The sequence below is a fragment of the Mytilus galloprovincialis genome, chromosome 1 (genome assembly GCF_965363235.1).
Source record: "Mytilus galloprovincialis chromosome 1, xbMytGall1.hap1.1, whole genome shotgun sequence".
In the NCBI taxonomy this organism is placed as follows: Eukaryota; Metazoa; Mollusca; class Bivalvia; order Mytilida; family Mytilidae; genus Mytilus; species Mytilus galloprovincialis.
In genome coordinates, this window is record NC_134838.1 from 113124240 (window position 1) to 113138529 (window position 14290).

Below are 14290 nucleotides of genomic sequence, written 5' to 3' on the forward strand. Positions count from 1 at the left end.
TGTTTTGAAAAAGTTATTAAAAAAATTAAAGTATACTATCTCTATTTTGTCTGAATTGCAAATCCTAGCTTCTTTTACCAAGATTACTGTAATTCTTAAATTTTACAGCAATACAACAAAAAACAAAATGACCTGGGATTCAGTAAGCTTAATGTATATCTAAGATAGCTGCATAGTTTGATGAAAATCCAAGTTGATTTGAAAAAGTTATAAAAAAAATTAAAGATGCCCATCTGAATTTATATATTTTTTTTTTTTTACCTATTGTAAAATTAAATTCTTTCATTTCACAGCAATAAATCAAACTACCTAATAAGCTTGAATTTTGTAAGATCAATATTTAATTTAGTTAGATGGGCTGATTTACACCAGTCAAAACTAAAATTGTTTATCATATTCTGTTTCTGTTTGAATGTTTCTTGTGTGTATTTTTGGGCTAATTAAAATAAAATGTTTACCACTTAAGCATTTGAAAAAAGTGTATGTCCCATGCATTAAGATAATGAAAAATCATCAGGTCCAACTACTTTGCACGTTGAAGAATTAAAGTAATCTTGGTAAAAAAAAAGCTAGGATTTGCAATTAAGATAGGCATCTTTAATTTTTTTAATAACTTTTTCAAATCAACTTGGATTTGCATCAATTTGCAGCAATTCAACAAAAAACAAAATGACCTGGGATTCAGTAAGCTTAATATATATCTAAGATAGCTGCTTAGTTTGATGATAATCCAAGTTGATTTGAAAAAGTAATTAAAAAATTAAAGTGTACTATCTTTATTTCGTTCGAACTGCAAATTCTATCTTTTTTGACATGGATTTATTTAATTGTTAAATTTGACAACAATACAACAAAAAACAAAATGACCTGGGATTCAGTAAGCTTAATATATATCTAAGATAGCTGCATAGTTTGATGAAAATCCAAGTTGTTTTGAAAAAGTTATTAAAAAAATTAAAGTATACTATCTCTATTTTGTCTGAATTGCAAATCCTAGCTTCTTTTACCAAGATTACTGTAATTCTTAAATTTTACAGCAATACAACAAAAAACAAAATGACCTGGGATTCAGTAAGCTTAATGTATATCTAAGATAGCTGCATAGTTTGATGAAAATCCAAGTTGATTTGAAAAAGTTATAAAAAAAATTAAAGATGCCCATCTGAATTTATATATTTTTTTTTTTTTACCTATTGTAAAATTAAATTCTTTCATTTCACAGCAATAAATCAAACTACCTAATAAGCTTGAATTTTGTAAGATCAATATTTAATTTAGTTAGATGGGCTGATTTACACCAGTCAAAACTCAAATTGTTTATCATATTCTGTTTCTGTTTGAATGTTTCTTGTGTGTATTTTTGGGCTAATTAAAATAAAATGTTTACTACTTAAGCATTTGAAAAAAGTGTATGTCCCATGCATTAAGATAATGAAAAATCATCAGGTCCCACTACTTTGCACGTTGAAAAAAGTACATGTCCCCTTACCATTTGCACCGGTCCCCCCTGCTTGATAAATAATGCACCGTCCCTAACCTAATATTGAATATACACGGTATCAGTCCACGCGGACACTTTTAACCAATCATATTCCTAGAAATGTATAGGAGGTAAGATAATTATAAAGATCACTCTATTGGTTAATTAAAATATCGATTGATGTGTGGTTAATGCCACTTTCAACACCACTGTGTACAATTGGATTTTCTTTAGAAATCCTTGTTCAAGGTTTTATGGCGTAAAAGTTGTCAAAACGTTAGTCTATGTTTTGGCAAAGTACGATTATGATCGTCTTTAAACGCTGGATACACTAGGTGTATTGCATTTTCTTAACATCAGCGATGAATTATTTAATTTCATGCAGGCTGTCTTCAATAAAATTGTCAAGCTATACTTATACTTATGGTACAATTTCTTTTTTGACATTGCACAAATCGAACAATGCACAGATTAAAATTGAGAATGGAAATGGGGAATGTGTCAAAGAGACAACAACCCGACCAAAATAAAAAAAACACAACAGCAGAAGGTCACCAACAGGTCTTCAATGTAGCGAGAAATTCCCGCACCCGGAGGCGTCCTTCAGCTGGCCCCTAAACAAATATATACTAGTTCAGTGATAATGAACGCCATACTAATTTCCAAATTGTACACAAGAAACTAAAATTTAAATAATACAAGACTAACAAAGTCCAGAGGCTCCTGACTTGGGACAGGCGCAAAAAATGCGGCGGGGTTAAACATGTTTGTGAGATCTCAACCCTCCCCCTATACCTCTAACCAGTGTATAAAAGTAAAAGCATAACAATACGCACATTAAAATTCATTTTTCAGAACCTCAATGTAAAATTTACGTCAAACAATAATAATATTATTAGCAGCTTTATCGGCCGGGACAAAAACAAATTCCTTGGCTAGTTCTTTTAGTTTATGTTTGATACGAGAAATAGGTTTATTGTGGTTATTGTTAATAGTAAAATGTTCTTTAAAATGTTGAATACGTATATCAACTATCTTCATTACTGAATTAAAAAAAGAGTCCAAAGATTTTTTGTCAGCTTTTTCCCGTTTTATCCATTTCATACAGTAAGTATGGAGTGAGTCGTGGATGATATTACGACACTCATTCCAATTAATAATTGACGGGGGACGATATTTAGGTCCTTTACTGAGAAATGATTTTAACTCTCGGTCTTGAATGATGTTAAGATCTCCTGTTATAACATGGGAAATGGGTCCATAAATATATTCGGAATTACTGCAATTACATGAAGTAGGTGTATTTTCACTGATATTAACATCTTTACACAATTGACTATAATTAAACACAAATTTCCGGGTAGATTTCTTGTAAATATAACAAATAAGAGGTAGCTCAGTATTGTCAAAATATCCAGGAATTTGTTCTTTAACAGAATGGTCGTTAAATATACCGGCAATATTTACGAAATCAAAGCCTTTATTGACATACTTAATTTTAATAAAATGTTTTTTATGATCTTCAGGGCGATCAATTTTGGGAAATAATTTAGAATAACAATATGCCATAATAATTTGAACAATTTCATACTTAGGACTGCTATATGAAATTGTGTTGCAATCCTCCAAAATTTTATTTAACTTATTAACCGGTAACGAACAGAGTTTTGTTAACAGATAATGTCTGCCGTTGTTTTTTGAAATAGAAATTAGGTCCGAAATATTGGTATGATTGGCCCGAAATTTTCTTTGATTGCGATTTGTTCTACAACCGTGAGAACGGTTTTACGAACAGTTTTAGAAACAATATCCAAAATGTTAACGGAATTGGTTCTAGATATATTACCAATTCCCATGATATTATCATTTAGACCGAGAGGGTAAACTGTCTGTAATTTTTTAATCCAATTTAATTCAATTATTTTCCGTGATCGTACAAACTTTGAATGCGATTCACCAGGCTGCTTATTTACTACTTCTAAAGGTTGAACTGCTAAATATTTAAAAGGATGGTTGTGCTTCTTAAGGTGTTGGTAAATGATACTTTTGAATTTATTAGGTCTTTTAAAACGGTACAGATGTTCTTGAGTGCGTTTTGATAAATATCTTCCAGTTTCTCCTACGTACTGAATACCACATCCCGGTTTGTTTCATGTGAGTAAATAAATAATACTGTTTGTTTTTCAAGTAATATCAGTTTCAAAATTAAAAGAAAATGTGAGACCATTAAACGTGGACCTTACCGTATTGTTGGTGGAAAGACGGGGACATGTAAGTCATTTTTTGGCATGACACTTATCAATAGAAGGGTAACCACGATTTTTATTGTTAAAAATGTTAGCGATGGTAGTATTTTTAGATAACCGATTTTGAAGATTGAGACGTGTAGATACCCTTTGAACAAGTTTAGTATTTAGTATTTTTCCGTTTCGTAGCTTCATAATTGTTTTGTTAGTGAATTACATAATAAAGGAGCAAAGATTGGCGTCCAGAATATGAACCAGCATACAATAATTAAGTTAAGTAAAAGTGATAAATTTGTTCGGCTGAAAATGTCAAACGCTATCAGTATTAATTACCCGAAAAAGATAGTGTATATCAGGGTAGGACTGATGGCTGACCAATTAGTAGAATGGGGCTGAATATTGAAATACTACTTTTTGATAAACATTCCTAAAGTAATGAACTAGAGCAGTTCTCGCTCGGACACACACTCCATAATCTAGTATATTATAAGAGCATAAACCTGAAGCACGGGGAGGCACTCTACTGCCTCCACACGGCACTAAAGACAAACTCTGTAAAAATAAAATTGAGAATGGAAATGGGGAATGTGTCAAAGAGACAACAACCCGACCAAAATAAAAAAAAAACAACACAACAGCAGAAGGTCACCAACAGGTCTTCAAATCTAAATATCCATAAACAAAAAATTTCATAAAATGGATCGACTCGTGCAATATTTATATTGAGCGTTTCAATCAATTAACGTTTTCACCGATTTTATGCGTGTTCGACACAACTGAATGTCTTGTAGAGTAATTGTCAATTGACACCACTCCAGATATACTCGTATAAAATGTTTTTCTTTTTACAAAAGACAAAAGTCTGTACATCATATTAAATATTTAAATTGCCGAAGTCTATTTGCAAGCTATGAATCATTAAACCAAGACTATCATAGTTATGACATCAACACCTATTCCCATATATATATATATATATATATTTATTAAGAATCTACCCCTTTACAACGGGGGCACTTGCAGACAGGATACCTACAAATGCGTTTAAGCGAATATACAATGAATATACATAGGACAATATCATAGTTAAAATTAAAAAAAATTTAATACAAGTCAAAATTCATATAAAACATAACAGCATTGATTTATATATGAATATAAAATCATAACATTTAGAGATCACATCAATAACATTTGGATCAACCTAATAAAAATATTCCCCTAGCAGTATGTTTATTATTTCGTAGGACGGTAACTCTGTGAAGCAGAGGTCGGGGAAGTAAGTACTTAGGTACTCATTTATATCGGCAAAATACTTGTTTCGTATAGGACGAAGTGTTCCACGGACTCCTCAGATTTGCATGAACACATTTGACAAATGGGAGTCTCGCACATATTCGTTCTATTTAAAACTTGATTCATGGGTAAACAATTTGTTCGTGCTAACAATTTTAACCTTGTAGACTTAAAATCGAGCAAGTTTAACAAATAAGGTTGTCTACCAGGCGCAAGGTTAAGTTCGGAGAACGCATTTAGACTGCTTTTATTTCCCATAACTTCAAATTTTCTTTCACGAACACACTTTCCAAAAAACTGTTTGAAAAAATTCAGATTAACATTTGCGTTGAAAATGATCAAGACCAACAGTATTGAAACACATTTTTCATATACAGGGGATATCCCCATCCTCGATGTAGCGTTAAGCCTTTTTGCTCGTTAAATAAGAGTCGACATTCTCATCTAGGTCATGAATTCTAGCAAAATAAGACACCCTTTGTCCAGCAAGGAAATCATTTATCAGTTCCCAACCCAAATCTACGAAATGAGCCGATTTAGGGATATTCATATTAGTACTGAAAATGAATTTCGCCGATAAATATTGCTAAATTTCAAAAAGTTTAGTTTGAAACTTACGACGGAAGCCATATGGCACAACCGTGTGCGATAGATGACCGTTTTTCTGAGTTCCAGAGGGCATCTCCGAAGGATATTCGACTGAAAGATCCGTGCTCATTTAGCAACTTAGTCATATAATTGAATCAAGGAGCAGATTACCTAATTGCCACTTCTTACCTTTATCTAGACGCTTACCTATTATCATAACTTTGGATTTGTTTTGGTTAAATTTCAGATTCCACTTTGTTATATCAAGCAGGCAATGTAGTTCCGCCTCTGCAAATAAATGGCAATTCACTAGCTGTAAGGATAGTTAGGTACCAAAAGTGTTGACTTCGAGCATACTTACGAGGTCATTCATTAGAACAGAGAATAGAGCCGGAGACAAGACACATCCTTGTTTTCAGCCTAAATCTTGATCAAAGAAACCTGTTTCACAATCTCCAAACAAAACTTTGTTTGATGCATTACTGTAAAGTGATTTGAGCAGTTTCCAACACTTACCTTGAATGCCCGTTTTCCACAATAAACAGAAAAGGACAATACGCCAGACTATCGAAAGCTTTTGATAGGTCTAGAAAAAGCTAGAATTTTTTTATATTTTTTTAATTTTTCGAATAAAACAAGGTAAAAATATGATCCTTTGTTCTTCATTTTTTTCTAAATGCCCCTTGAACCTCGCCTGAAATATTAGTTTCTTCTAATTTGGTCATTACAGATTCTTTCAAAATTTTCGAATATATCTTTTACAAATAAGTTGTGAAAGTAATTCCCCTATAGTTATCAGTTTCATAGACAAACCCAGCTTTGAGTATGGGTTCGATGATGCCATTTTGCCAATCATCATCGCCAGCCCATCAAACTTTAAAAATTCATTGGGAATCTCACCGATACCACTAGCTTTGCGCGACTGAATATTTCTTGTAATTTTATATATCCCTAAAAGAAAAAAATGAGGTGTAATTAAAAATAACCACTGCACTGGCATTGAGATAGGAACATTATCAGTCGACTGGGAAGTAGCTTATTGTTTAGCACGCTGTCCCCCCTCTTTTAAATATTATCAGAAGAACGATAAAAGATTAACAAACTAAATCAAAAACAAACATAATTTGGAAAAATAATTAGTCATAATGCCGATGATTTATACAACAAAAAATACCTACGATACAAAGAGTATAATACCGTTTTAAAGCCGAACAAAATAATCAGGCTAAATTATATTTAGGTTAAATAATATAGGAACCACAACTACATGTATGTGTACACTTTGAGAACGGCGACTCCAATTTTTGACAGTTAAGCAAAGGTGAATAGTAGAGGCAATATGAAACGCCCAAACGACAAGTTCAGTACAATAAATTGTAATCTAAATAAACTATATATTTGTGAAGCGTGATTATAAAGCATAACCTTACCTGATATTATACAAATATAGCCTTTGTATGAGGTCGATACAAGGATATATTGACCTGAAAGAAGTATATTGACTGAGGACGAAGTCCGAGGTCGATATACTTCTTTGGGTCGATATATCCTTATTGACCTCATACAAAGGTTATATTTGTTATATTATTAATTTCCGACCATGTTTGTATCAAAATCGTCATTTAGGTTTGTTGGAACTTTATAGATATAACATTGTCTCCTTGACAATCAGTCGGAACGCAAGCCCTTAGAAACGACCGTTGTTGCTACTTTCTTAAGACAACAATGGGACTGATATTAAAACCCGCCATTCTGAAATTGCGTTAATTTCGCGGATTTTTTTTTTGGCGCCAATTTGGAAGTTTATCTTTTTTTCAGTTTCCTACTTGCCATTAGGGTCTGAAATAGATTTATTTCGATTTGTTGAGCATGGAGTTTATTATCAAAAGGAAAAAAAAATCTCAAACATGTCAAATTGGCCGTGTTTTAACGATCCCGTAATGCCGTTGATCGTCGTTTAAAATTATTTTCTTCTATTTTTCACAGATTAACAAAGACTATATGTACTATACAAACAATTAATAATACGTATCTCAAAATTTTAAAAAATCATAAAGTATAACGTTCTATTACCCCTTGGGAAACCCCGTTTGAACTAAATTCCAAAAGAAAGACATTTTTTGACATTGTAGTTTTTCGGTCTCACACATCGATGTCACCTGGCATCTGAACACAGTCAATGTACACACATGCTTGTTTGAAAAAGTTATGGCGAGATCAGCTGTGAATATTTGACTGGATTAAGATCGATTAATATAAATTCTCCTTAAGTCAAATGAAATGTATGACTTAACTAAACCAAGGTAAGGAAATCTTATACTGTCTTTGCACAACCTTAACTGCTTTACTGTAGATGCACTGACATAAAACACATTCGTTGTTTAAAATAATACTTTTTTTTTGTGATATAAAAGGAATCCTGCAAAAGTAAATGAGAAAGTATTGTCCTAAATTTCAACTTAGGCAGCCAACAACCATTTGATTTTCTGTCGGGGGTAGGGGGTGGTGGCTTTTGATTGTTTTGAAGAAAAAAAGTTTGTTTCCAATTTTTGGATAAAAAATAATTATAATTATTATTATTAGGTATTTGACCCTGAGAAAAAAAAATGTTTGTTTTACCCTCAGCTGCCATTAAATGAAATGCTAAAATTGAAAGAGAAGAATTGTTTTCAACTTGTCTGGAAAAAAATCCATAGTCCCCCCCCCCCCCCCTCCCTGAAAACAAATGGTTGCTGCCTTCAAACAATCTCTTTCAGAGTATCATTTTAATCAATCTTATTCAAAGCATTATCATACTGACATGAAGTGTGACTTAATTTTGACTTGTGATCTAAAACATAATTGTTAGACTTAGCCCCCAGAAACTGCTCTGCTACTGTCTTGATCCATTATTCATGAATATTTAGACTACCCCTTGTATAAATTGAGTAGACATTTATTTCTGTGTTAAAATAATTTGGTTGCAGCAGTAAAAATACTTACCAAAACATGAATATTAAATTAACTCTTGGAATATTAAATTAATATTAAATTATTAACCCTATTATGGCACATAGGGACACATAGGGCCTATTTCACAGGGACTGAGTTCTGAAAAGTGATAAAATGTGTTTCTCTATTTTTTGGCACATGTTTACAGTATCAAAATATATTTAATAAGATAATTTTTAATAATATCCACATGTAAATAACAGCATATTGCTTGATATAACAGTAGTTTGTTCATGATAGTGTCAAACAAAGGGACGTAACTCGTGAATTACCGTCGGCCCCGCTTTGTCAGAAATATCGACTCATCTAACTGGCACATTTGCGTATCTTAGCATATCAACTGGCACAAATTTGACACATCATAGTCCAAGTTATGTTACATAACATAATTTAAATTCAGCATAGCTTCCCGAGAAGTTAAGAAAGAAAATTACGATTTTAATTTTCTGTGACCATTTTTTTTCGTCAACACCTTGACTTTGAAGACACATTTTGAGAGAAAAAAAATGAGTTTAATCCATAATTGAGTTGAGTAATATATTTCTTATATACTCAAGAATGTTCACTTAAAAGGAAATTAGTTTTAATTCATGCAAAAAACTACAAATTCCACAAAACGAGCTTCACTTTTTTTGGTAAAAAAATGCCCATATATGGTAATCACATGACGTCCATTGTTGCTTTAAGAAATGGGGTCAAACCGGGGTCAGCTTTCCGACTGAATAACAACATATTAGTTGTTATTTCATTTACTTTTTTTTTTGACATCTTATGTATTCGAAGATTTTTTTTCGTCAAATAATCGATCACAGATATCATTTGTTTCAAAACGTTAAACAATATCCTGAAATTCATTACATGACGTCACAAACTATATCGGTTTTTAGATATTCTAAAAATAACCGTGCAATATGCTTTTTGCCGGTCAATATGCTTTTAGCTATCCGCCGTTTTCTCACTACCTTCGAAAATATAGTTTAACATGTGACTATCCCTAAACGAATCAAATTTGTTAAAATATACGAATTAATAATATTATCATATATGTGTTATGTTACGCTAAAAAGATTCGTAAGGTAAGTTATTAAAAGCGAGTCCACATTCTACTAATATGAAATCAGGCCGATCTATAATTTAACATCGATAGCTCCTGCACTTCAGGATGAACTTAACAGCTTTTAGCACGCCTAGTATAGGAAGAACCAATCAAGAACCATCTGTACAGAATATTGAGAATAATTCGTGATAAAATCAGTATCACGTGCTGTATCAACGCGTGTAACTTTATTATATCAGCCAGAGGGCCAAATACTAGAGGGCTGATACTGTTGGATAGTAATACAGCACGTGAAACGGATTTTATTATGTATAAATTAATTTATCTCATATTTAAACAGAGGTTTTTTTTCCAAATTGAAGTATCCTTCTGAAAATTATATTGGTTAACGAATTGACATAGCATTCAATATAGACATCACAAAGTAAGCAAACCAAGGGCCTACTATTTAAGTTACATTTTTGGACCATTACTGCAACAACACCATATTTGCATCCAGTCCATTCGATTTAAAATACTTCTTGAAATAACAGTTAAAAACCGTGGATTTCGAATTATAATTGCACTCCATAAATGATTTCATAATACCAAACATTTGCTTTGACAGCTGACCCCAAAAAATACACTAAATTTCTAAATCGAAAATATGTATTTAATCTTGAAAACCTTCATCAGTATCAGGTCCCTGTGGCCACATAAAGGGCTGTTGGTAATAATGTATGACAGCTCAACAGTGGAATATAAAAAAGTAACTATGAGGTGCCAACTTAAATGGCACCGAACTGTCTTTTTCGGGAGCCAAAATGTCCTGGCGGCGATTTGTATCGACGGCAAAGATTCAGGAATTCGTCCATGTTGGGACGCTGTCCAAGCACAGTGGACATAGTTAGAAAAACATTCGGCTTACTCTCAGATGGTCAATTGATGTTCTTCGTTTTTAATTTAAATTATGCAAATAAAGCTTGGAGTGCAATGTCAACAAATTTCACGAATGGTTGAAGTAGATTCGATTTTTATACAATTTCCACTGTCCCTCTTGTTGCCACTAATTTAATGTGGTTACATGTCGTACCATGGCATGTAATATTCTCTAATACTCTATATAAGAACGGACCGTCATGATTAAAGTAAATTTATAACATTTACTTACTAAGATATACTGATAGTAGTAGTAGTATTTTGTGAGTTCACATATGTTTCTAGCAAGTGCTGTTTGAAAGGACCTTTTTCAGCAACTGGCATCCATAACAATAACGAAATATTTGTAGAAATATAAAGACACAGGTACATATGTAGTCTCAATCGGAATACTAATGGTTTGGTCCTATACTAAAAACAATTATAGTGTCAACCTACAATAATGATATTCAAATAAAACATGACCAAATTTATTGATTTAATGCTTTCTCCACACGTACAATTAATGCATTTGGTTTTTGTTTGGACAATTGCAACAGATACAGTTGCAATAATATTTATTATAAAACTATTCTTTTTGTGAATGCATAATTACAATACTCTAGTTTAGGAGTTGGCCGCTGTCAATTGAGAGATTAGACAATCACAAATATCCGTTTAACTGGCAAACTGCATTTTCGCACATCAAGTCCCCAATTCCAACAAGAGCCAATAAATTGATGATTATAATTTTCAAATGACATAAACACTAATTGACGGCGACAGATTTCCAACCTGCACGTTGCCAGTAAAACTGCATTTGTGATCGTCAAATTCCCAACTGATGGTAAAAGCTCTTTAAACTTGGTATACACTTTGAGTATATCAATAAAGTTTTTACGCAAAGAAGCGATTAAAAAAAATAAAGATTACACTGTTTGTTACCTTGTCAGTACAAACACATAAAACATTCCGAGACTTCTTATTAAAACATTTAAAGGGAAACTTCGCAAAAAAATCAAAAATTGATATTATGTTCATTCTGTATAAAAATGCTCAAATTCATAGATATTAAAGTTTTATTCCGCTAGATAAGCGATCACCATCGATTTTAAATTTAGAGTATCAATTCTCTGCGATCCGCCATTTTGTCTTCTTTCCCGATTAAAATCCTCAAAAATCCTCAAAAGAAATAATGCCTTAGCTTAGATAATTGATATTCTTTTCACAAAAAGTTCGTGTAAATGATTGTCAAATGAATTTAATTATGTAAGAATAAAATGTTAAAAAGAAACTAAAAAAAAATCATGCATGTTGTATGTTGTATTTTTTTGTCAATTAAAAACTTTAGAATTGCAATAGTTTTATTAGCATTTAAACACAGCCAGATTTGAATACAAGTTAAGAAATTCCGGTAAAGACAATGATATCAAACAGATGTACAATGGTATATCAAATTGGGTAATATTGCATTTAGTTTTTATAAAAATTAAAACTACTGTTTTTTGCTTCATATTTGAATCTTTACGCCAATTTCCGATAAAAAAGTAATCAAAAATTGTTTCCTTTTATTTTTATACACTTTCGGAATTACGAATCTGAATTTTATTTTCAATTAATTTACACAATTTAATTATTGTATCTTTATTCTCATCGTGTATTAAATCTTAGTGTATTAACATCGTGACAGCATACTCTTTCTAATCCTTTCTGTTTATCCTTTCCAAATAACAACATTTATACCTGTGTACGCTTGAACTCACACCTGCGGCTAAATAGCTACAAGGTAAACGAATTGACCTCAAGCCGAGAAATATACAGTGACCTTTACAAAATAATATACACACTCTGCTCACACATTAGTTGCATTGAAATGATTATCAAAACAATAACGACAAATAGAACTGAAATATTTTCAGTTCAATATCAGTAAAAATGTTCAATAAATATTTTATGAAAAAAATCTCAAAAATAATTAATTAAATTTATTCAAAAACATTTACTAGAGATAATTTTATAGGAGTTTAATTCAATCAATACAAAACGGTATATGCATATTCATTTTCGATCATTCTTATATTGTGGTTAATAACTTCGACCATTCGTCAGCTGTGCGCTTTTAATTACGTATATTGTCGATAAGCTATAAGAGTTAAACAGATTTTATTTTTTCCCAGAATTCAATAAATCGGGCTAATACGTCACGACCCACTCGAGAATTCAACCAAAAAATTTACAAATACTTGATTTTCTCCGTTATTAGAAGGAATATAAATTTAAAACTTTGCAAATGTGTTTTTTATGTTAAGATGAACATAATTAGATGATAAGTAAAAAATCGCGGAATTTCCCTTTAAGTCGAAATATCGTTTAAGCAAACTATATTTTATAAACATAGTACCGTTATATTGAACAGAATTAAAACAAACATCGTAATATTTAATCAATTTATTAGTGTGTAAACCTGGATCCTTTGGAGAAAATTGCAAGAAGCGATGTCACTGTGAGGTTGGTGGTTGTAATGCTATTACAGGAAAATGCATCAATCAGTCGGCTGGATGCAAAGTTCCTTGGACAGGCGAAAGTTGTTCACTGCGTAAGTAAAGACATGTTATAATTATTGTATTTTAGAAGTGGTGCAGTATAATATAAAGAACAAGCAGACACATGATATGGAGAGGACAACTAAAGCAATACAAAAACATTTTAGATGTCAAAATACATTGAAACAAAGATTTAAGACCTCTTAATTGAATATCGATTTGCTTACATCATGTAAATTAAGCATCCACAAACATTTTTTTCACTTAAATAAATGTACAGCAACGCAAACAATAGCTTGAATATATGTACAGATATCTCAGTAGCACGAGTTCGAATCCCATTGAGGGGAAAACAAAAAAAATTGCAAAAGCAAATTTACAGATCTAACATTGTTGGGCTGATATTTAGACGAATTAAATGTACATGCATATGATATATACTGTGCTGGTACTAGATTATAATTGTTAAAATATTGAGCATTGTTAAAAAAGTCTCTAAAATTTCTAATTCATGATTAATTCCAGTGTTCTCGTGTCCAGATCTCCGAATCGGCAACTTACAGAGTTCAATAAATATAAACGCTTACCACATCAATGACACAGTTAATATTCACTGTAAGGTGGGATATACACTATCAAGTCAAGGAACCCTACGTTGCTTAGTTAACGAAAACCATACAAAAGGCAGATGGAACACGACGCAACCTAGCTGTAATAGTAAGAAAATATTTGTTTATGTAGAGTTAGGGAGGGGGTCTTAATCAATTTACTTAGATTTTTCTAAAGTTAAATAATTTGTCAAAATGTAGTTTATATCATGCTTTTTTTTAAATTATAAAAATTGTTATTCAGAGACCTTTTTCATGCTACGGGTTGTGTTAACTGATTGTCACATTTTTTTTTTGTCACGGAAAACCCAATTGTGTGTGAAATAAAGAAAACTACTACATAGAATTTGAAGATAGAATGTGAGATGATAGCTCTTATTATGTGCTTTCAAATAATAAAACGAGGTAATCCGACTCGTTTATTTGCTACATTATAATATAAGTAAATTCACAAATTATATCTGAGTTATCCAACCTGAAGTGGCAAAGTTAAAAAATAATGAATAAGGGGTCATCCATAATTGTCAACCATTTTCCAAAGTGTACAAAACATACACTTTTTCAGACCCCCCACCCTCCCTCTA

General features: G+C 31.8%; 1 protein-coding gene across 1 annotated transcript in view; it reads left to right on the forward strand.

Moving 5' to 3' along the window:
• Window positions 1-14290, forward strand: part of LOC143052095 (uncharacterized) — an 88145-nt gene that overhangs the window by 41806 nt on the left and 32049 nt on the right. The window contains exons 8-9 of the mRNA XM_076225059.1: window positions 13011-13151; window positions 13624-13815. Of these exons, the coding sequence (XP_076081174.1) occupies window positions 13011-13151; window positions 13624-13815 (333 nt within the window). The remainder of the gene's footprint in view (window positions 1-13010; window positions 13152-13623; window positions 13816-14290) is intronic.